Source organism: Diospyros lotus, chromosome 1 (genome assembly GCF_014633365.1).
Source record: "Diospyros lotus cultivar Yz01 chromosome 1, ASM1463336v1, whole genome shotgun sequence".
Classification (NCBI taxonomy): Eukaryota; Viridiplantae; Streptophyta; class Magnoliopsida; order Ericales; family Ebenaceae; genus Diospyros; species Diospyros lotus.
In genome coordinates, this window is record NC_068338.1 from 50,385,982 (window position 1) to 50,410,147 (window position 24,166).

The following is a 24,166-nucleotide window of genomic DNA, read 5'->3' on the forward strand; positions in this document are numbered from 1 at the left end:
TAATAATCACATATAACAACACCACCTTTTTTTTTTTTTTTTTTGACAAGTGGGCTATAAAAGAAGGGATGAATTACCATCATTTTTCATTTTTCAAGCTATTACAATAACATGTCAAAATTTTGTTACTGTAACAATCAATGTAATTAATTCAAACCTAAAAGTGGTACAAAGCGCAAAATATACTGCAAATAAATATACTGTCCAAAAAAAATGGTAAGACATATGTAATGTCAAAATGATGACGTGATTCTTTCTAAGTAGGGATGAGACCGCCTTGAAGTTTCATCTCACAGAAACAACCAGAAAGCCTTACCATCACAAAGCCCATCACCGCTGCGCCCACAGCCATTCCGCTTCCCAAAACCGCACAATTCTTCACCCAAGACCACTTCTTCACCCAGGCCTCCACTCTCCTCTCTTCCCTCCCACTACCCTCCGTCGTAATCGCCGCTGCCTCCATCGGTTCCTTCTCCTCCACCACCGGATCAGAAAAATTGCTTTGAGCCTCTTCATGATGAACCGGCGAACCTACGTCAGTCAACCACCCCTCATCACCGTCTTTGAGGCAGGATTCGGTACAAAAACACTGGGATGTGGCATCGAATGGTCGGTCCGAGGCAGAAGTTGTACGGTGGAGCCAATCATGGAAGCTTTGGAAGTCAGCCTGGAATCGTGCAAGCAAGTGGTCTATTTGGTGGGGATGGGAAAGGGGGCCGGAAGCCGTCTCCGCGATGAAGCGTTTGTTCAAGAAGAGGAAGCGTTGGTGGATGTCGTCAGAGAGGGGTTGTCGGTAAGGAGAGTTTGGCGAGAGGTTGAAGAGACGAACGAGATCGGATTCGAGTTCCAGGAGTTTCTTTTGCAAGTTTGCGTATGGGCCTGCCATCTCTGTAGGGGAGGGGGTGTTGCATCTGGCCTTCCACCGTATCAATGAATAATGGATTGGATTCTTCCACTTGGGCAATTTTGTGGGACGTGTTATGAGGGATTGTGACCATTATTTCAAGAGACACGACCTTTGAATTAACCCAATAAAATCTCTACGCCCAAATATTCAGTATAATTATGAGATAGCATATTCACGTATATATATCGATTATCACAATTCAATTTACAATTATTTTTTAAAAAAATTATGAAAAAAAATCACTGATATTTTTGTTTCCCCCCCCCCCCCCCCCCCCCCCCAAAAAAAAAAAAATAAAGCTTTACTCTGCATCTACTCTTCAATAATTCATCCAAAATTACATCATCAATCAGACATTGCTTCATCCTTTTTCGTCGAGACATGAATGACCTCAAGAAACTCAATCTCAGCCGCCATTCTCGTCTTCCTAAACCTCGTAATCTTCTCTTCTCTTCAGCCTCTCCGCCCACTCAAACCTGTCCCAGGAACGCCCTGCAACTGGGACCCCTGCTCCAATTTGCTCGGCTCACTGGTCGGAGAGGCGGTCGTCACAAATTACGATGCCAACCCACCCGTGCTGCAACTCGCTGATCGAACTGGTCGACGTCGAGGCTTCTGCTTGCCCCTGCGTCGCCATCAAAGCCAACCTTCTGGGCATCAATCTGAAAGTCCCGCTTTCGTTGAATCTGCTTCTCAGTGCCTGCATGTGGAAAGGCGCTCCCCTCATGGTTTCCAGTGTTCTTGTTAATTAGCAAGCTTCTTCTGTTCATTTCTTCTTCATCAGATCGTTAGTTTCTTATTAATTAGTTTGTTTCAGAAGCTTCTTGGTGGTAGCTATAGGATTAAGAATAAGAACTAAGAAGCCTTCGTTGTCACGCAACCTACCAATTTCCAAATTGAATGAAAAGCTAATTAAGCTAAGGGATTGTTCAGCTGTTGAAATTTTTTTTTTTTGTTTTATAATTTTAATTTTTCATTAAATAATTAAATCTCTCATTAAAAAATTGAGAACTCAGTTTTTAATTTTTTAACTTTATACCATAAATTAAAAAAATATATTATTTTTAATATTCTTAAGTTTTTTAAAAATAAATACTATGATGTTTTGAAACATAAAAGCTTAGGAAGTCTTTAATTATAAAATTAGAATTAAATTTGCTTAATTAATTTCTTGAATTTATGCATGCATGTGCAAACGGGACTTGATATATATAATTCTATAATTAAGCTGTTTTTTTTTTATCTCCAACTCACCTGTTAAATTGCTTTAATTACTGATATTTTACTATATATATTATTATATACAGGTTACTTTTGGCTTTACTATTGTCAATTTAGAGATGAAGGCGGATGATCTTACTTGCTGCCCAACCCACAACCCGTGCTAAAAATTTTAGTTGTATGAATTTGAAAATACTACAATACAATGTAAATGTAAACTTTTACTTAGAGGGTTAACATAGGTCAGTTTACTGATAATTAGAAGCATGTGATGGAAGAATTAACCTTCATGGAGCTTCATATATATATATATATGGCTAAATCTTCATCTTCACTCTCACACTGTAAACATATATATTATTAGTTGACTAGCTAGTCTAATTGGGGTGTCATGCTTGTGGGTGAGAAAAAAGAGTCGTTGATCCTAGTTTTCTAATATATATATATAACTGTTTTACAGATCTTAATTATCTAGATAATCAAAAACAAAAGTCAGGGAAGAATGAAAAAATCATCAAATTAGTATCAGTTGTGAGAGGGCGGCCGAGTCCTCGGCCGAGAATAGTCGGAGAAAAGGCCTGGGCCAGCAGGACGATCAGGTTTCTGCAGCCTATTATTAGAAGAAACTGAAACGAGAGGCTTTGCGGCAGCAGCAGCAGCTGTTGCATCTTCTCTCTCTTCCATTTCCTTCCATTTTTCATTTAATCCCACTCGAGTCGAACCCGTGTTGCTGATATTCACCTTCTCAAACACCTGCTGCGACCACACGTTCATTTAGATTTATTTCTAATACAATGTTACCAGAAGAAAGCCAGTTCTTGTCTTGAACATTGAAACGAAATGCAAACGTATCCGTATGCAGTTTTTGTCCTTATTTTTTGCGAAGAAATATATATGTATATGAGGATGCATGCATGCATATTTGCGTGGCACCAACCTTGATTGGAGAATGAAACAGCCTGCTGCTGAAACCAGCTCCATTGATGACAAACCGGGCATCGCATGCACGCAGGGAAAAGTAAAGGGAGAAGATGAAAATAGAAGAGATCATGGTGGACATGATATTATCAGATCAAGGATCTAAAAGCTTCTAAATTGCAGGAAACAACAGTACATGTAAAAGGGCTTGGATGGATGTATATTAATATATATACATACCTCCTCGATCGACTTAATTTGCAAGAATAACTTTATACTATATATATATATATATATATTTCTGTAGTACAGAATGATATATATATTAAATTGAGGTGCTCCAATTAGAGTAAAAAAGAGGCTGCCTAATAGACCCCGCAACAAGTCAATGTGCGGTAAAGAGCAAAAAAAAAGATCAAGATCAATGGCAATCTTCCTTGTTCCCCCTTTGGCTGCTGCAGAGAAAAGAAACTCAATTAGATGTTAATAGTAGATTAGTTTTGTAACAATTTATCGAAGAAATATATATATATATATATATATAGCATTAGCGTGAAAGTTTGTCGCAGACAAGCAGAAGCAGGCGAGTGAGAACGGAAGCCAAGAGAGGCAGGCAGGCACACACACACACACACCCCCATTTAATTGTTTCCATCTATCGATTAACAAAATTTGTTGTCTGTTGGGTTTGGTCTCAACATTTCATGCTTCAGTGTGGCTCCGTGTCTCTTGCTCTTATTCCCAATCCCGACAATTACTACGAAAAATTCAAAGGTAAAAAGGTTGTTGTTACCATTTGACTTAGTGATATTTTTTTATAATAATATTTTCGCTAACTATTTCATAAAATTACTCACCTTACTTTAATAAGTTTTACTTTCTCTTTCATGGTAAGTTCAAGAAAAAAGAAAAAAAGAATAGTTTAATGCATCAGAAACAGAATCAAAGTCAGTTTGTCGCGTAAACCCGTGGCAGAATTGCTAGTGGATCGGCGCCGTTGTCTCTGCGGCGGTTTCTTACTATTTGGGGGCCATGTGATGTGAATGAGAACAAATGAATCCACGATAATTGGAAATATATATACATTAAAGTAAAAATTTGGGAAACCCAGTACCCGGAGCTTAGTATTTTTTGAGTATTTTAAATAAATTTTAATATTTATTAACATTAGACACGTTAGCAAGTTTGAAAATTCCACTAAATCAAACCGTAAGCATTATCCTTAAATGTACCAGATAAATCACAAGATAAAAAAGACCAAGATGATGTACCATTATCCCATTGTCTACAACATTCATATTTTACAAGTTGTGAACCACTTTAATAGAAATTTGGTTATGCTTACGTTTACAGCATGTTATTCAACCCCCTCAAAAAATCCCATAAAACACATAATAATAATAAAGACAAGGTATATTTATACAGTTATTTCTCTTCCGGTGTATGGTTTGCCTTTATATACAGACATGAAAATTAAAGCTTGTGGACATTCATCAGACAGCAAGGTGGAGGTTTACAAACCACTAGCAGTATGTCTCCAGAGCCTTCAAAATCTTAGGCCATCCTCCACTTTGAGTGCTTTGGGTCATGGACCACGACAAAAAAAATAGTCATTGGTAATCACATCTGGAGCAAATTGTTCACAGTAACTGTGACAGAATTTGTACGCTGCAAATCCTGCAACATTTTGGTACATTTTAGTTTCCAACCAAGTAGAGAGTTCTAACAAAAGGAACCATGAAGTTTGCACAAGGAACCATCCCCATCTAGTTAAAAACCTTGTCCACCTCAAGGGTTGGACTGCTAAAAGACCATAATGGATTGCTCTACCATTAGAGTTCAAATGTCTTTTAAGGGTGACGCTACTCGCAAATTTCTGTGTGTTCACCTGGTTCACATGATTTTTGAGTTACTACTCATGCCCAGTGAGTTTGCAGAGTGTACTAATGGGCAAATTCCGTCTACCCATAAAAAGCTGCAGACATAGAGTCATGTTGACCCTTGCAAGTGTGGCTTTCAAAGTAGCTAATGAAACACTACCTAGATCTGGTCCTAATTTAACAGGATATATATAATGCTCAAGGAAACCCAAAGGTTATAAAGGAAACATACTAACTAAGCACTACTTCAAAAGTTGGGCTTTGTTTTATTACTTCAAACATACTGAGTTTACACCTCATGTAAACTCAGTACTACAATTTTATATAATAACATCAAGAAAACAGGCAGTGATAAACAGACCGACAGTGAGAGGAAGGGGGGACGAGATCCCCTTTTAGTTTTAAAGAAACTAAAGAAGTTCTAAACTGGTGCATCATAACCCAGAGGAGAAGTTCCGTGAAAAGAAGTGTAGGGTCTCTTAGAAATGCATGGAATCAACGAGAGAAAGACCACAACTTTACTCAAACAAATACCTGGAAAATTAGTTCATCAGGAATGTGTGGAAGTACCTCCCGCACCGTTCCAGCCATGGCAAGTATATTTGATATATTATCATTTTCAGCTTCTGAGGCAGCTGTCATGTGTAAACCACCTACATTTCCAGGGTATCTTGCAGAACCGGCAGCAACAGGTGAATTGGATGTACCAGGCTGAGATGGATCTATTGGCCAAAGGCTCCAAGCACCATCTTCAAGGGTAGTTTGGTCATAGGTTTCTCCAACTGCTGCAAGAAGTCTCATCATCATTTGAACTCTCCCCAGTCCAACCGGTCTGCTACCAGTAGATGGATCGGCTACATCTAGACCTTGACCAGTCCAACTACGTAACCTAGTTGAATCCAGTCCTCTCCTCCTATATAAAGTATAAAGTCAAGCCAAAGTAAACACAAACCACTCCAGATATACACATTGTTTTGATTACTCTCAAAGTAGAAAAATGCATACAAACTAGTTAAAAATGAAAATATGAAAAAAGAAAGAGGATATGAGATGGAACACCAAGGAAACCAATGAATTGTGAATTGCTACACTTATTTAAAAGAGGTTCACCATTTTGAGCCATAAGCAACAAGAATCCACTTTGTGAAATGATATCCAGCGTGGACTAATTATACAGATTAGAGCTGAGGACACAAACCTCCGAGCACCAGTCTCTATAGCATCACGCATCTGATTGGGGAAAAATTGTGTGGGAACAGTATGACCGGGAGGATTATGTGGGTCAAGGACAGAACTTAATTGAAGGGCAAGTTGCTCATTGGTTGAAACATGTACTGTGCGGGGATTTGCTTCATCTTCAGATCTGCCCAAATGAAGTGGTTTTCGGCAAGTAGGACATGAATAATTCCCATTTAAACCTTGATCCATCCTAAAATTGAACAGTCAGTATCAGCTCTTAGATCTGAACTTTGGCAAGTATAATAGCATTTACAATAAGCTATATAGGTCATACCAAGATCTTAAACATGCTAGATGGAAAAGATGATTACAAGATAGTCTCTTAGCTTTTGCCATTGGTTCCTGTAATTTAACCATCCATCAAAGATTGTAGACAAATAGATAAATCAAATAGACATAGGAATGGACAAAATAGTAAGCTTACCCTACAGATAGCACAATCATCATTGTATGCTCGTATCTCTTCAGATGTTGCATCAGGAAGTGCCCCATGAAGGGCACCTAAAGCTATCCTCAATCTAATAAATCCTTTCATATGTTTTATAATTGCACCTAACAAGGCCTGTCACAAAATATATTAAGTAAAAGAATAATCAAAACAAAAATGAAACTGGATATCAGAACAACCAAGTCAAACAAATGTTTTATCAGAATAAAGAAATAGAAAAGCATTTACGCGTATATTGAGGAAAAGAACTGCATCCACAAGATCAAACGCCATGCCATGAAGCCACCAAATATGCACATAATGACCAAGCGCCATCAACAATGTCATCATATCCAGAAAAAAACCCAAGTTCCGGCTAAGAATGCATTTCCATTCCCACAAGGAACCTGCAGTCCTCATTAAGAACAAAAAATAAAAAATCTAATCCACAGCAGAATCGGGGATGACCTTGACCTTTAGAAACAGCAGTAACAACAATAACAATAGAACACAAACAACTGGGGTAAAATCATGGCAAGCCTCAACTTTAGAAAGATTAACAATTAGATAAAGGTTGCCAAGATTACCCACCAACAAAAAGAAAAAAAGTTCAATTTGAAATTACCACCAATGTTTAAAGCTTTAAAGAAAAAGAATGAAGAACTGTGTCCTTTATTGACCAGACATATCAAGCAACCTCAGCATAGGAAAAAGAGACCTTATATTATATGCACCACAAAAAATTCCCATAAGTATCTCCACAGTTTTTGTGGAGTTAAAGTAGAAGGCAGTTACCCGTACTCTGAAGAATGAAAAGTCTGATAACCACATTCCATGTATATCCAACAAACATAATGAGCAGCATCAAGAATTCCCATAATTATCATCATGGTTTTTGCATAGTTAATGTAGAAGGCAATTGCCCATAGTGTGAAGAATGGCCATAAGTTTGATAACTACATTCAATACATATCCAACAAATATACTTATTGGACAAATCCAAACATGTGGCACACAACATGTGGTGCATGTATAGGTGATGGCAAGTGGGACACAAAAATTTACATGTCAGGCGCATCATATCAGTGTTAAAAATATGTTGATTGAAGTTGGAAATACTTTGTACCTTTGGTGTTTCTCTATGACTAGGATTTTTTATTTGGGACTGCAAAGAGAGGAGAATTTGGGAAGGAGGGAAAGAATTCAGCAGGGAAGCAAAGGGAAGAAATCTCAATGTATAACTCCAAGTCAATGTTCACATCCATAAAACTTATTTGTAGGCTAAAGAAAAATCAATCAAAGCAAATTATAAATAAAAAAATAAAGGATGAAAGCTAAGTTCTAAATCAAAATTAAAACAAATAAAACAAAAGAAAATAATCACCATAACTCATAATTCTAATAGATTGCCCCCAATAGGAAAAAACTCATCCTTGAGTTATTGGACTCTCATTGCTCAATTCGCCCAACCACGAACTGAGTGGTTGGATGGCCTTAAAAGTTCACATCTGCAACCAATGCCTTCATAGATGGCTAAGTGCAGCTTCAATTGCTTTGGACAGTGACAATAACACCCTTGATAGAAAATTATAAATTTGGTCAAGGAGTTCAAAGATCGAAGACAATGGGTGAAGCCTATTTCATGTTTCTACAAGCTGCTCTTGAACTGTCTCAGCCCATATGCCATTCTGAGTTGGCTGGATGCAGGAAGCAATGACATTTGGCATTGTCTACACAAAGTATATAAAGAGCCAGACCCACATTCTCATGTTCCTTAGCCCAAGTTTTCACCTACTCATACAAAGCAACAGCCCAATTTTCACCTTCACATTTCCCGGCCAACTCTTTCCTCTTTCTGACCAGATAAGATGTTGTTTTTCTTAACATGTTTTAACTGTTTATTAAGATGGCTTTTGTGTTTATAGGAAAAGGAAAAAGATAGTCACGTTTACAGTGACAAAGCTTGGCAAGACATATCTTCTCTGCATGACCATGAAATATTTGGTTTGAGGGATTATGAGAGGAAAAACCAGTACATTTTCATCATTTTTGGGAGCAATAGGCAGATAAAGATAAGCAATGCAACCAGAGAGCCTGAGAATCCACAAACCCCTACTAACAGAAAAATAAAGTATTACTTATATAAAAAGAAAACCAAATATACACATGTACATATTGTTGGTTAAGAACTACCTGAAGCAGATACATCAAAGAGTTTAGACATATGGCAGTTGGAGCTGTTCCCTGCCGAGTGAAGAAGCCATATATCAAGCAACTGAAAACCATGCACTACAATAGCCTACAGACATATTGCAGAAGAAAGAATAACTTGAGTTTATTGCATGTTCCACAGGGAAAAAGTAATGGATTAACAAAGATCTAACTGTTATGAATAAAAAATCCCTAGCAAGACTACCTGTAAGGTCTCAAAAGCAATACTAAGAGGCTCGAAGAATAACAACAGAAACACATGCGATTCTAATGTTCTGTGCATCAGCAGACACATCTTTATCCTGCAAGTAGAAAAATAGTAAGACAAAAAGAGAATAATCACATATTTTTAACACTTTCGGGAGTAAATGAAAACTTGAGAAAAAACTATCCTGGACATTAACTATGTGGTCAGCAAGAGATAAATTTCAACAATCACCATTCACAACTTCTAAATGATTAAAGTCGGAATTAACATATTGCCTACTCCTACTTGATTTGGATTTCTTCTAGAACATTGTTCTAAATATATGATAATTAAGGCACAAATAAGTTATCAAACACTTTTGCTGATCATACATACTTTATGAAAATATCACTTAAATTTTGCTACTGACAATACACAAGATCTATCAATTCCTGTTGGCTAGTAAGGAACACCACCCACACCCACCCAACAAGGAAAACAGAACCCTCAAAACATAAAGTTGGAGGTCAGCGATCCTTGTCATTACTGAAACTGAGAAAAGAATAAAACTAACTTTGACATGTTGCTGAAATATATAACTTTTGATCAATTCTGTTAGTAATTCTGTGCTCTATCTTTTTTTCTTTTTTCAAGTACTTTTGTGCTTTATCTTTTTCTTTTTTTTTCTTATTGTTCAAAAAATTGCTGATGTTTTATTTCCTGTTAAACTGTTCTGTGTTAATCCAATAATTATACACAAAAAAATAATTAACTCTCAAGTGCCCTAGCTCAACTGTTCCCGTTTTAATGCAATGCAATTACAGATAAGCCAAAATACTGAACTCCCAAGAATACACCTCCTAAGAAGATGAAATGTAATATGAGCAATTATTTCTGGCTCCTCAGGGAAATCAAATTTTGCTTATTCTACCAGTAAGCTTTAAACAATGCTTTTCTGATTTAAAAGAAGAAAATGATCTTTCCTAGATATAAGGAACAAGAAACACAAATAAGAAGACAAGTACTCATGGGCACAACCAAAACAAGTTTCTGAATCTCTTCTTCCTGCAATAATGTAGCTTTGTTTAATCATTATAACTGTTTCTTTCCAATAGCAACTTTTTTTGTTTCCAAAAGGTGAATGGTTTACATCACACACATTTATTCAAAAATCCAGAGCTGATGTTTTCTTTATAATGCATTTCAACTTTCAACATCATAATGCATGAAATAGAAATTGCTAAAATCAACTATTTTTCTACAACAAAATCAAGGGTAATTAAGACCAAAAAGAAGTTGCAATAAGCTTGTAAAAGATTAGAAGTTTTAAGCAGTACCAGAGCAAGTCACTAGATATGACAAACAACAATGCAGAATATACACGAAAATACGTCCATGGAGTTGCAGAAGGAGATGCATTCAACTGTTCTAGTCGATCTCTAGCCAAAGCTTGAAACATCTGTATATTGTAAAAATCATGAGAGCATGAACTATAAGCCAATTAGGTCCATAAAATCCAATTACATCTAAGAAAATAATTCATATACCTTTAATGAACAGAGGATAATCAGCCATGTGGACCATAGACATACTTGAAATATAGTAGGAGGGACAATCAAGGGAAGAAATGTTCCCTGCTCAATGGTCACCAATATGCAGATGGTAGTTAAACAAGAATAAAGATTATGTTAATAAGAGAACAAGCAGCAATTTATCCATATTAATACATTTTACACTGAAAATGAAGGTGTACATAGATAGTAGGTAAAGCTCTTTCCAAATGCTAAACCCCTTATAAGAATTTTCAGGTTGGTAGGAGGTTTGTCCCAAAATTTGATGTTTGATGGGTAATGTAATTAATTTGTGTTGCTTCATAATATTAGTACAAAGCAACATATATGTTGGTTTAAGTTCTTGGTTGTATTATGATATATATTTTAGCTCCATAAAGCACCACCCCCAACCAACACCCAAATCAGAATTTTTTTTTCTCTAGGCAATCTGGTTTTTTATTTTACATTTCATAGTTTAGCTCTAGTTTTCCCCTAATGAAGGCAAAAATCAAAACCCTAAATCCTTCACCTGTCTCAATGCTGTGCAAAAAAGTTCAAAAATGCAAATGTTATGTATGTCTATGCTGGTTACTTGATTTTGAAATATTATCATTTTGTTAGGTCATGTTCAATTGGTTATTTAGGCAAAATTGATTATTTTCTACTTTTCACTTCATAATTAAGAGAAAGAATAACTCAACTTCCCAAGAGCAAGAATCCAAACATTTCATTATGAGTTATCATCTATGACAACAACCTAGAAAAGAAAACAAACCACAAGGGCAACCAAGAATATAACAAAAAAAAGTACAATTGTGTCAACCATTGTGGTTAACACAAACGAGCAACCCTAAACAAATATATATCCATTCCATCCATTTGCTGAAGATTAAGAATATTTGCCTTGTAAATAACATAGTTAACAAGTCGCTCCACCAGCTTCCAGGTTTCTGAAGCGTGTAACTCAGTAAAGAATATGGTCTGCCAAAGAGAATAAAGATCATATCAATCAAGTAATGAGCTCATGTAAAATATTATTTCACCAATGGAACCCAGAGATTCAAAAAATAAATAAGTGCATAAATCTAAAACAAACCAACCCAAATGAACGGCACCCACTATAATATAGAGAAGTGCCACAGAACTAACAGTTTTTTATCATTATGTTATGCACCTGGATGATCATGGACTCAAAACAAAATGATTTCTTACTAATGTTGTTCAATTAGCAGTCATGTTACAATTTTTTTTTTTTACAACTAAAGAAAGGATGATAAGGGGCTAATCCTATAAAAAGCAAAATGACAACAAAATCTGACTATCTTCAAGGGAAAGGAGAAATGCTCCCTTATAGAATTGAATCAGAGTCAGTTTCTTTTTTCTTTTAAGGGAAAAAATGCAATGGACTCTTTTAACACTTCAAAGTTCTTTTGTTCTTTCTCATCATATACACCAGTTTACACCTTAAGGAGTACTTTCCCAAACCAATCTTCCTCCTTGGCAACTCCATGCCCGAGTGTGAAAAAAGATCTAATATTGAAGCAGGGATTACCCAAGAAACTCCAAAAGCCTTGAAATAAGACAACTTGTCCATCAAACCACTGGAAGCCACTCTGGACAGCACTCTAGCTCTCCAAATAGTCTACCAACGAAAGCTAGTCACCCCTCCATCGCTAAGCACCTCGTAGAAGGACCAAATAGGTAAAGTCAGCGTTCTAAAAGGCGCTAGGCGCTAGTCGGGCGCCAGGCTGGGGCCTAGCGCCTAGCGCCTAAGCAACTGCTATTTTTTTTTTTTTTTTTTAAACTTGTGATGTAATTTGACATTATTTTCAATTAAATCAAAGTTGAAAAGCATTAATAATGCAACATAAACCAATAATACAACAATAATAGAATGACAAGTGAAATATATAATTAAGCATGAGAAAACAGCATTTTAATTTAGTCATACAATCAATACTATAAGCAACCAGCTAAGTGGATTTCTTGAAAATATTATAGAATATATATACTTAATAATAAAAACTAAATATAAATCTAATAATTATATATAAATAGAAAAGAAAAATAAAATAAAACAAAAAATGAAAAACAAAAACAGAAACCGAAACAAAAACGCACAAACGCCCCAATAACCAGAGAGAGAGAGGTTACGACGGAGATGGAGCTTGCCGCGGCGGAGATGGAGCTCGACGGCGAGGATGGGGGCGGCGGCAACAATGCTGAGGCAACGAGGACGAGGAGGATGCGACGGATAAGAGGCAGTGACGATGAAGCTTGGCGGCGAGGATGGAGCTAGACGCAATGACGGCAGTGAGCTACTGGCAGGCCAATAAAGCTTGGCGGCGTTGAGGCGGCAGCGTTGAGGTGAGAAGAGAGTGGGAGGGGGGGACGTTGAGGGGTTCGATTTAATGATTTAGTAAAAAGAACCCTAAAAATGGCTGATATTTAAAGCCAATGAATTGGGCGCCTAGGCGCGCGGGTTGACTAGGCACCGCCTAGGCCGCCTAGGCGCCCAAGCCAGCCGATTACTCGGGTCGTCGCCTAGGAGGCCCGACTAGGGCAGTTTCGGGGCGGCTGCCTAGGCCGATTTATAGAACACTGGGTAAAGTCCCTCTCCTGATGGAGAGCCATGCCTAGTTGTTCTTCCCTTGGCTGTTAATGAACTGATCATTAAGTACTCAAGGAAAAAAAAATAAAAAACAAACATGTAGTGGATTTTCCAATCTTGGATACTATACTTCAAGAATTGTAACAACATAATGCCCTCCTATGTCAATAATATGCCTAGCTAATTAGAAGGTCGTGGTCTGAACCATGTTATGAGATTGTTGGAATCATGCTTATGAGTTTCCATTTCCTTATAATATTTGGATAATTTATAAAACAAAAGAGGGTTATTTTCCACCTCATAGGTAGGATGAGATAAACCTTAAGATGTAAAAGCAATTAGCCTCTTGGAGGTTATTTAATATTTGATCCCCCCAAGACCCTCCCTCTCGATCATTTCATGTACATCTCCTGGTTGTTGAAAAACCACCAGTCTCAAGCCCAAGTTTTCTCCAACAAAGGGAGATTGACACGTTATGACAAGAAAGAACTAGTAATTGATGGTATTTTATTAGTAGCCTACTTATGAAAAATGTAGTTCATTTGTTGATAGATTATTATGGGTTCAGTGGTTTTCATTTTTCTAATAAGAAGACAAGATTTTATCTATAAGCAAGATGCCCAAGATGAATTTTAGCTAATTTGTATGGTTTCAGGGTTCTAAAAGACCTGCAAATAGGCACCATTAGCAAGGTTATTATGTTGTATTCAATGAAGAAGAAGAATAGATTGAGGAAGTACAAAAAAATTATATGTTGACCAAGTCAACATCCATTAATCAACAAAAAGTTCCTTAATGATTTGGGATAAACTATCACAAAGATTTAGAAATAAAACAGGTTTTCATAATTTTTGAAAACCAAGAGATGTGTGTAACTCAGGTACAGAAGATAATATACTAAAAAAAATAATAACAAAGATAAAAAGCCCAACAATGTTCTATTTTTCTTCTATGTTTCTCTTATTTCCACGTCTCCTTTCTCACAATTCCAAACAACTTTATCAATTATCAGTTTCCTTTTTGTTCATAAAGGAAAATAAGAGATGGTTCCTTTGTTCCATAGATTATTCCAAAATTGTTGGTCGATCATTTGCTGCTTCACTGTTTGGTAGCTTGTGCTGTCTAGAGCTTCTTTTTTTTTATCATTTTTTGGAGTCCAGCAAATTCTCCCAGCTTTCAACTATGGATGTTTTACTTTCTTCTGATGGAGCTTGTCCTAGTAGAAGAATATTGGAGGTTTTTCATAAGGGAATATGAGAGATTGTGGGAATTCTGAAAGTTCTTTCTCTACTTTTAAGTGAAATGTTCTTGTTACCCTTTTTAGTGAGCTGGAAGTGTTATATGTCCCTTGATTCAATTCTTTATTGAGTTTTGTGGATGTCTTTTTCCCATGAGCAACGCTTTAATTTTGTGCCCTTTCAATGCATTTTTTAACTAATATATTGTTATTTCAAGTGCTGGAAATTTAGTATTTTAGAGTACAGACACTAAATTTCTGTGTTGTAATAGAAAAAAGTTTACATACTAAATAGAAAAACAAAATATTATATGTTTAAATTTTGAAGAGAAGAGAGATACTCGTGTCTTTAAGTTGACCAAAGTTGTCAATTTTGAACTAAAATTATCTTTCATGAAAACTATCTCAGAAGTAGGCATATTAAAGGCTAATCGTTCACAATCCCACTAAAGAAAATCAGCTCCTTCACCTTCCACGTTTCTTCCATTTACCCCTGTTTTTCTCTTCCACTTTCTTGAGCTTCCAAACAAGTTTAAGATGTTTTCTTTGTTCACAACAGTGAGATAAGATGTTTTCTCCCTTTCCATATCTTATCCCACTTCCTAAATTACAAGAGGCAGAAAGTGGCATCAATCATCATCATCATCATCACAAACCTTAATCTCACTAGATGCGGTTTGAAATGCCCTTCTCTTTAGAGCGTGTTTCCACATCAAATTTGGGGGGGGTTAAAAAAAAAACATTTCCCATAAAGGCCCCTCACGCACCCTTATGGTTTACATCTTGCTTTCAAAACTTTCATTCACTCGACCTTTCCTTTCCATTTATTTATTTTCCTCAAATTCACTAGAGATGATTCTCCAAAACAACACTTAGGAAGGTTTACCTCTAGTGGCCTCACCTTCCCACCTAAACTCTTGTGTTTGGTTTAGTTTATCAAGACGATATCTTTGTGCGCGCACTCATTTTTGCGGATCGAACCTAATTTAATTCATAACTCATACTAAGAAGTTCAAATTTTTAATTCATTCTGCAAAAATGAATTTAAAAGAAAAGGGAAAAAAAGACTTTTCTAGTGTCCTAACCAGAAATCTTTAAAAACCTTAGAATAAATTTCTAAGTCATCCATTTCCACCAACATAAAATGATGTACTTTAAATGGTTTCTCAAATGTTTTATATCCCAAAGCCTTGAGAAATTCCAAAAATATGTTTCATTTTGGTAATTTGGAAAAAAATTTCATCGTCGTGTCACGACCCCAAGGGCATAGGAGTATTTTTTTTGTTACATGTATTTGTCTTTGTTGTACCTTAGGTTGTTATGGTATTATACCAACAGTTAGTTACTGATGGGATGTAATAGCCTCTAAATAGGCTGTAGAAGTAGAGAATGGTAGCTTATGAATGAATTTGAATTTTGTTTCCCTCTCTTAATTCTTCTAATTCTCCCTCCATTCTTCTGAATTTCCCCTCTTTCTTTGATTTCTTCCTTCCTTTCTATTTTCTCACTCCCAAACTCTTCCATAATTCCATTTTACATCCTTGGAAAACCCTAGGTACTTCAGATTTGGTATTAGAACTAATCGTTCCTTAGCTGTGAGTAAAGAAATTTCCAATTAACATTCAGGCGAATTTTGACGATCTAGGCTCGAAATTGAAGGCAAAGCAGGCCAACGAAGCTAATTTTGCAAATGATTCCAGCAATTCAGTGCTGCTAATTCAACAGAGTCGATCAAATTCTCAAAAGATTGCAATAGAGCCGATGACTATCTGCAGAATTGATCCAGGTTGAGTTTGAAGTTGAAGCAGGAAGTTGCGACAAGAGAGTTGATGCTCTAAAAAGCTCAACAAAGCCAACCAAGTCACAAAAATTGTGGACACATAGACGATACAATAATACCGATCCGACATCGCAACCAAGCAAAGTTGTTGATCCTAGGGAAAGCAATTCTCGGAATCGATCTAGGTCACTGCATGTGACCAAGGCGAGAAGGAAGGCGCGCGATCAAAAGCAGAGCCTTGAGCAATTGATTAATCGTCGACAATTGCTGATTGACCCATAGCAATTGATCTTAATCCTAGCCGCATTTAAGGCAAGTTAGTGAATTGTTCCATAAGCGATTGCCACAAGTTGCGATTAAAGTGATCTTAACTAAAGTTGAGAGTCGGCGACTCATAAGAAATTGCAACGAGAGCCAACCGAACTCTCAAGAAGTTGAAATTAGAAAGGTGATGGTCCTTAGCTACTGCATCGTAACTAAGGGGAGGTTCCAATGAATTTGGAAGCTGATAGCAGGGGAACTTGAAGGCCGAACAAACTCGATCAAGTTTACGAAGAGGAGTTATGCAACGGAAGTAGTTTCAGAAGCGAGCTAGGGACGATTCTGGAAGGCGATTACTAAAGCAGAACAGGCCAACAATCCTCGGCTATTAATTTTTGATGGATGACTCTCGGTTTGGTAATCTTTGACATTGATTCAAACTCGAATTTTGGAAGGCGAGCAAGAAGTGGTGAGAAGAGAATTGATTTTCAAAAGGCAGTTTGTGGTCTTTGGAAGCTGTTATAGAGGTGTGGCGATTGTTGATCTATAGCAATTCCGATCATAATTGGCAATCGAGCCAAGGAGCAGCTTCGGTTGTTCGTTACACACTGTTAGGTCCAGATCAGGAACTATTTGAAGAAGTAAGACGCATTCGGAATCGGGAACTAAAGGATAGCTGAGGGGATCAGGATGAAACAGCTCGAATCAAGGATGGAGGTGTGGGAGTTCAGGATGACGCAAACGTGTGAGGCGATGACCCACAGCTGGGACGATAGTTTGGCCAACGAAGAAAACATGCGGGAGGATCTAGATACCTCTCGAGGAGTGCAAAGAGACATAGAGAAACATTGGGAGATGATGGAGCAACATGGCTAGTGGATCCACAACATGTTCAACATGTTGTCTTTGCTACCCCAATTCTAGTAATCATTGGACTTTCCTCCCCGGGCAGTAGCTGATCCAATTTTTCCCAACCATGGCACCCTTCCTATGACCTATGGCCTGCAAGAGGCAAAGGAACTACCAACCTTGGAACCGGAAATTTAGGTAAGAGAATCATCTTCCCACACTCCCCATCATACCCCAATGCCTAGGGAAGGGGAGGCCAGACGAACTAATTTTGCTAGAAATTTATATGACCGATTTGGGGAGAAGAACATGATTAATGTGATTGAGGAGTTCAACAAATTAAGGCAGGAGGGATCAGTGATGAATTATCAAGTTAGATTTGAGGAGCTAAGATCCCTAATGTGAAGCGCTCAACTAGCTCTGATGAAACACTATTTTGTATCAAGTTTTATTAGTGGTTTGAAGGACGAACTAAGGTCAATGGTCAAGATGATGATGCCTACAACCATGAAACAGGCGGTCGAGAAAGCAAGGTTGCAAGAACTCGCCTTGGAAGCCATTTTTAGAAAGCATGAGCTGCAGCCTAACAAATCTACTAAGAGCAACCAACAGATTGAAATAGCTTCTAAAGCTACAAATCATGTCAAGCAAGAATCTGAGGAAAAGTTGGAGTTGGACCGGCCAATTGAAACTAAAGACTCCAGCAAGGAAGAGAGATCGGGCAAGGATATCAATGAGGATCATAGTTTATATTTGCATGAATTTGATAAAGTAGCATTGGAAGAGAAGGATTGCGATGAAGATCGTGTACATGCAGCTTATGAGAAGTATGAGGCTGATAAGGTCCTAAGAATAGGAATGGTAGCTACAAAGAATGAGGAAAAAATTAAATTGGATCAGACAATTCAGGATGACAAGAAAGGAATGGTAATTGCTGAAGAAGCTACTGAGGTTTCACTAGAGAAGAAATTTGCTAAGGTGAGACTTTAGTGTACACTAGCAATTAGCAAGTAAAAGATACTCCACTTGAGGAGGTCTCTACTGAAGATAAGGAAGGAAAAGAGATTGTGAAGATGGGAGAGGATATGATTACACCAACCTTGGAGTTTGAAGATTGTAAGTTTGTTTTCCATGAAGGCATAAACCCTCAATCACCAGGACTAGAAGAAGTTGTTGAATTACCTACATTGGATCAGGTAACAGCGATAAAAAAAATCAGACAATGGTGAGGGAATAGGTTTTTTAATCAAAGTGAATGACCAATGAAGTACAGTTCAAGGTTGGTTAGAGATTGACGGAGGATGCTCGCGCTTGGAAGAAATTGATCACGTTGAAATCATCCGGCAGTATATTCTTGATCTGGAGCAGAGGAGGATGTAGAAGGAAAAAGCAAAACGAGATGAAAGGAAGATGGTGGAAGAAATTTTTGTTTAGGGGAATGAGACTCTTGTTGTTCTGTTTATTCCTATTTCAATTTGAGAGCTACAGCGTCAAATCAAATTGTGGCTTGCAGAGAAGTTTGAATTCCTTTCTATGATTGGAAATGATAAGGTTGCAGGAATGACAGATCAATTGGAATCATTCTTAACGGTAATAGAGAAAAGGTGGATGGCTGGACTTGGTGTTGCAGCAAGTCATAGTACTGTTACTGTTGAGGAAAAAGAAAAAGGAAAGCAAAAAAAATGGAAAATAAGAGATAAGAACAAGAAAAGGCAAAGAAGAAACCAGATGGTGAAGATAGGCATTGGATGAAGAAACAACAGCTCGGTTGTAATAAGTTTCTTTGGAACAAAAAACCTTTCAAGGAGAGGGGATTTTCACAACCCTAAGGGTATAGGAGTAATTTTTCTGTTACATGCATTTGTCTTTGTTGTACCTTAGGTTATTATGGTGTTGTACCTACAGTTAGTAACTAAAGGGATGTAACAACCTATAAATAGGCTGTAGAAGTAGAGAATGGTAGCTTATGAATGAATTTGAATTTTGCTTCCCTCTCTTAATTCTAATTCTCCCTCCATTCTTCCAAATTTCCCCTCTTTCTTTTGTTTCTTCCTTCTTTTCTATTTTTTCACTCCCAAACTCTTCCATAATTCCATTCTACATCCTTGGAAAACCCTAGGAACGTCACATGCCATTTGGGAAATTTTGAAAAAATTGGAAACGTGTTTCCTGTAATTAACTCTCTATCTCCACTCCAAATATTTAACCCCAACACCAACCTCCACACATTTCTTTCAACAGGCAACACCAAAAGATTGTTCATCAAATAACAACCCAAACCAAAATCGACACCAAAAAATTAAAAGGGAGGAACTTTCATAAATTGTATTAAGTTCGATTATTTTCTTTCTTTGAATTTATTGTTTGTTTTTTAATTATTAAATCATGATTCATGGATAATAGAACTCATGTTTATGTTTGCTTCAATAGATGATGGAATTTATGTTTATGTTTGATTGAATAACTATTTTTTATAATTTTCTATATTAAAAATTATATTTACAAGGCCCTTATATATTTTTATTTACACGTTTCCACCACGTATCCAGTTCCTACTATCTTGGAAAATATTTATTTTTTCGTCTCCGTTCCTTTTCATATCCGTTTTTCATTTCCGTTTACAAGCAACCTAGGTTCGTACAACGGGTTTGTCGTGCTTAATACACTTGATATCACTCAAATAAACATATACATGCTTATAGTGTGTCGCATAAAAACACACATAGCATCTACAAAATAGGGCATGCCACAAAAATAATGAAGATTCCAAAACCTACATTTCAAGAATTTCTTTTCCCTTCAAACTACTTACCTCACCTAGAACGTTTGAATATTCCAAGAGGTGAACCCAAGTTAAAAGATGAACCTTCTAAGTGAGGGACCCCCCAAAAATAAAATATTTAAATAAAATGTGTCCATGAAAGAAAAATGCAAGTTTTTACTCTGCAATGTCACTTGTGGCAATGTTGGCATGTTTCCGAGAGCATTCTCAACTAATACCCTAAACGCCTCTTAAAAAGTCCCCGACCACGTCACCTTGGGCCTAAGCGGCATAGGGCAAAATAGCATGACTACCATACATGATCATAGATGCAAATGAAAAGCCAAACAAAATATATTTCCAAAACTGATTTCTCATGCAACACAAAAAAAGCCACAAAGTAAGAGTTTTGTGGGTGGAAGAACCTCACCTTGGGGGTTCTTCTTCCTCCTTATGCTCTCTTCTTTCTTCATTCTCTATTCCTTTTATTTTCTCTCCTCTCTCACATTTGTTTCAACTCCCTCTAGTGGAAGATCATCCCCCTAATATCCATTTTATAGGACTCTCAATTTTTACCCTAATTTTCACATTAAGAAGTCAATTAGCTTGAGGAATTTTTGTTTTATTTTTATGTCTTAAAACTTTCTCTTCTTGTGCAACTAACTACTTTAACTTGAATTAAGAATCATTCTAGAATAGGAGACATCCTTGAAAAAAAAAAAAAAAAGTAGAGCTATAGTACCTTCCCTTTTTGTGAAATTATAACTAAAAGGAAAATAATAAAATAAATCTATTTAAAAAAAAATAGCCAAAGGAATCCATTCCTTTGGCTGCATGCCTGCTAGCTGGCTGCAGTGCACCCTACCTGCTAGCATGCCTGCATTCCTTGAGTTAAAATGTAATTGATCTAATATTTTTTGAATTAGTTCTGGAAGTCCTTATATTTCTTCTTATTTGTCTTTTAGTCCCTATTTTGCAACCGCCTCTATTAGTTATAAATAGAGGCGGATAGGGTCTGCTTCTGCACTCAGCATTCATTTTCTTCTTTTATTCGCACACAGGAGTTAGAGAATTGAGAGAGAGCTATTGCTCGGTCCTTGTATTCTTGGGAGTGAGACTATTGGTTATTAGTCTAAGTGTGTGCGAGAGAGATCAGTGAAGGAGTGTTGTATTCTTGATTCTTCTCTAGTGGATTCTGTCGGCAGCTTCTGGTAGTCTGGATATAGGGCAAATTCTTGCCCGAACCAGGATAAGTCTCTTGTTCTTATTTATGTTATTGTTTGTTATTTGTTCTGTTAGCATTTCTCTTGTTTCTATTACTATCGGTTAAGGGTTTGGGTGTGGGAGAGTGCCTATTATTATGAGGAAACCGATCCTAGATTCAACAATATGTACAATATATATATATATATGCAATTTGACAATTGCATTCTCTTGGTCAAATAGACTATTCTCCGAATTAATTTTTTCCTTGAACTCTCAATTACTTTTCCAAATTAATTGTCCCAAAAATTCATTCTCAAGATTCCATAAGGTTTTAGGATGTTAAACAGCCTATATTATTTCTTTTCTCACCATTAGCACAATCAACATTAGCATCTTACTTGCCCAAATCTTACCGACAATCCGAAATTATCTCTAAATTAAATTTGGATTTATTTCCTTTTAAGTCCCCAAAAATTCTAAAAATATTTGGGGTGTTATAGGGTTGGGTACATGAATTCTAGTTCTAAAGTCATCTAGGAAAGTGGAACCAAGCAAACAAAAAGGAAAGTGGAAACAACTTTTTTTTAAGGATTACTAAAGGTTGATACTACAACTATTATTCTTTTGCACTTCCATAATGATCATGATGCTACAGTACTTTTAAATTGAAAATGCCATAGTTCCAATTTTGACATATCCTAGAATAAAAATAATTCAATAAAACCTCTCAAACCAAATAATTCAATGTGCATTCAAAGTGTTAGTAATTTGGTATTCAGGAGTATACCTGCCACATTGACTTGTTTCAATAAAAATAGTTATGTGCCAATAAAAGGAAAAAATTATATGTTTAAAGTATCATGAGGAGGACATAAGTATCTTCAGTTGGACTGAAGTTAAATTTTTGCACTAAAATTTTTTTCTTGTGAAAATTATTCCACTAACAATGCATATTACCACTTCATTGACCATCCCCACTAAAGGAAAGCCCAACCTATGCTACCTACTCATAATGTGTGGATAATTTCTTTTTGTGCAACTTATTTTTAATGTTAATATCCTCGTATAAAGATTAGAAGATGATGAATTGATACTGTTATACAGCACACATTACAATAGAGTTATGTGAAGTGACAGCATTAAAGCATGTCCACTGGAATTGTATTAACAGCATCAAGTCTTTGACCTCTAAGGTTGAAAAGATGTCGTCAAAAAATTTAAAGTGCAACTTCATGATGCAATCTATACTGCTATTGGCTATACAAGCTGCTTTAGATAAAGCATCATACTCCATACCCAGCATCCTTTTTTAAGTGGAAAACTATGGCAACAAAAATACTGATTTAAGGATATAAAAATGATAGAAGCATACCTTGAGACCCAGAATGAGCAGAACAAATATATTTAGTGCAAGGTTAGCCAACAATGCAATTGTCACTTGAGAACTAGAGAGCTGCCGAAAGGCATTCCCAGGTCTGAAGAAATCCATGCCAATTGACCCATATGATGTTAACTTCTGAAGTGACAGTTCTGTCCAGTACTGGAGGCCAATGAAGCTTAACAATGTGCAAACTGCTGAGATTGACAAGCACCTCACACCCATGAGGAACAACTTCTTCACAAAAGCCAAGGTTGCATATTTTCATGACACCCAAATTGGTATGACCCTTTGGTCACAAAACTAATCATAACGTCAAGCCAGCAGGAGAGGTGAAAAATATGACTCAGCTTGAATGGCTTGCAATCTCAGATATGAGAGGACCTGTCTTCACTTGCCAAAAGAAGAAACATGGGTGCTCAACATCCAAGCAAAACTAAAGTAGCGGTTGATTGAGAAAGCACTGCTTAATGAACCTAACAATGAAACAAGTTCGCAGACAATGCCTTAGATTTTCAGGGAAAACAGCTATTAAAATTTATAAAAACAAAAAAAAAAAAACAAAACGGCCCAAAAGAGAAAACCCTAAATAGCACCCAAAAAAAAAATCAAGGCGTGGAAGCCAATGCAAAGGGGGTGAAGTAACCGATCAAATCGATCTGCAAAACAATATATGTATGCGCGTTGCGTGAACATGATTTTTCACAAGTTTCTTCTGTACATTGAAATATGGGAAAAATCTAATTGAAGTAGCCAAGGCGTCGCAAGAATCGCTAACCTTTTGCGATCTCAATTGGAATGTCGTCGGCGTCGGACAGCAAATTCTCGGCGACCCTTCTCCTAAATTCGTTGGACACAGAAAGTTTTCCACCTTTGGATCAGTTTCAGCGGGAATAAGTTAAAAGGAAAAATGATGATTCCTATTATAATTACCTTAATTAATTCAATTATCAAATATAAAATTTGAGATTGGAACCTTCCTACCGCCGCAACATGGTCCCCGCCGTAGCTGCCCCGTCTATTCTTCTACATTCCTTGGATTAAGTTTACAGACAAATTATACTATTAAGTTTATCTTAAGTAATAAATTAATTATTTTACTTTTTTTTTTAATTCTTCATCAAATTTGTATATTTATATAAATTCTAAAATCAATTTATATTAAAATTAATTTAAACCTCAAGTTAATTTTCGTTAATAAAATTTAAAAATTAATTTAATTCTAACATAAATCAAAATTTAATAATTGTGATGAAAAAATTAAAATATAATAATTAGAAAATAAATTAATATATTTAACAGCAGCTTCTAGATGTTGCGGATCTGGGCAGCCCTGTCATCGTCCTCCGGCGAGGCCCAAAAATACAAATCCACCGAGTTAATTCTCTCCCAGACCGAGTCGCGGGGCGAACTCTCCCTTTGAAGAAACCGCAAAAGGCAGCAGCGCGAGAGGGAGAAGACCCAACAAAATTTGGAGCGGAGCCGATGGGCATAATTCGGGGCAGTTTATCGTTCATAGCAGGCACGGTGTGCGGGATTT

At 36.7% G+C, this 24,166-nt stretch overlaps 2 protein-coding genes across 5 annotated transcripts; both read right to left on the reverse strand.

The window, feature by feature from the left end:
* Positions 1 to 2,538: 2,538 nt before the first annotated feature.
* On the reverse strand, positions 2,539 to 3,496 carry LOC127791563 (uncharacterized). Its single transcript, XM_052321546.1, has 2 exons — positions 3,066 to 3,496; positions 2,539 to 2,881 (listed from the first exon to the last, which is right to left on the reverse strand). Exons 1-2 carry the CDS (start codon positions 3,186 to 3,188, stop codon positions 2,654 to 2,656), a joined length of 351 nt encoding a protein of 116 aa, XP_052177506.1. The 5' UTR covers positions 3,189 to 3,496; the 3' UTR covers positions 2,539 to 2,653.
* Positions 3,497 to 4,288: 792 nt separating this feature from the next.
* LOC127809862 (E3 ubiquitin protein ligase RIN2-like) lies at positions 4,289 to 23,646 on the reverse strand. 4 transcript variants are annotated; one of them, XM_052349032.1, is made up of 14 exons: positions 23,560 to 23,646; positions 23,405 to 23,466; positions 22,621 to 23,102; positions 11,447 to 11,524; positions 10,538 to 10,624; positions 10,328 to 10,449; positions 9,009 to 9,105; positions 8,786 to 8,891; positions 6,842 to 6,999; positions 6,590 to 6,727; positions 6,440 to 6,507; positions 6,125 to 6,355; positions 5,497 to 5,839; positions 4,289 to 4,723 (listed from the first exon to the last, which is right to left on the reverse strand). In XM_052349032.1, the coding sequence occupies exons 3-14, from the start codon at positions 22,849 to 22,851 to the stop codon at positions 4,667 to 4,669; spliced, it is 1,716 nt and encodes a 571-aa protein (XP_052204992.1). In that variant the 5' UTR covers positions 22,852 to 23,102; positions 23,405 to 23,466; positions 23,560 to 23,646; the 3' UTR covers positions 4,289 to 4,666. The 4 variants fall into 4 exon arrangements, with proteins under 4 accessions (XP_052204992.1, XP_052204968.1, XP_052204978.1 ...); XM_052349008.1 differs by having other exon boundaries at positions 5,461 to 5,839; positions 23,560 to 23,643; XM_052349018.1 differs by lacking the exon at positions 23,560 to 23,646 and having other exon boundaries at positions 5,461 to 5,839; positions 23,405 to 23,542.
* Positions 23,647 to 24,166: the final 520 nt, after the last annotated feature.

Excerpts from the sequence above, each read along its gene's own strand:
- LOC127809862 (XM_052349008.1), bottom strand. The coding sequence starts at position 22,851 with ATGGGTGTGAGGTGCTTGTCAATCTCAGCAGTTTGCACATTGTTAAGC. Across the intron at positions 10,625-11,446 it reads TTAACTATGTTATTTACAAG|GGAACATTTCTTCCCTTGAT; the intron begins GCAAATATTCTT and ends ACCATTGAGCAG. Across the intron at positions 8,892-9,008 it reads TTGCTTTTGAGACCTTACAG|GCTATTGTAGTGCATGGTTT; the intron begins GTAGTCTTGCTA and ends ATATGTCTGTAG.
- LOC127791563 (XM_052321546.1), bottom strand. The coding sequence starts at position 3,188 with ATGTCCACCATGATCTCTTCTATTTTCATCTTCTCCCTTTACTTTTCC. Across the intron at positions 2,882-3,065 it reads TGTTTCATTCTCCAATCAAG|GTGTTTGAGAAGGTGAATAT; the intron begins GTTGGTGCCACG and ends TGGTCGCAGCAG.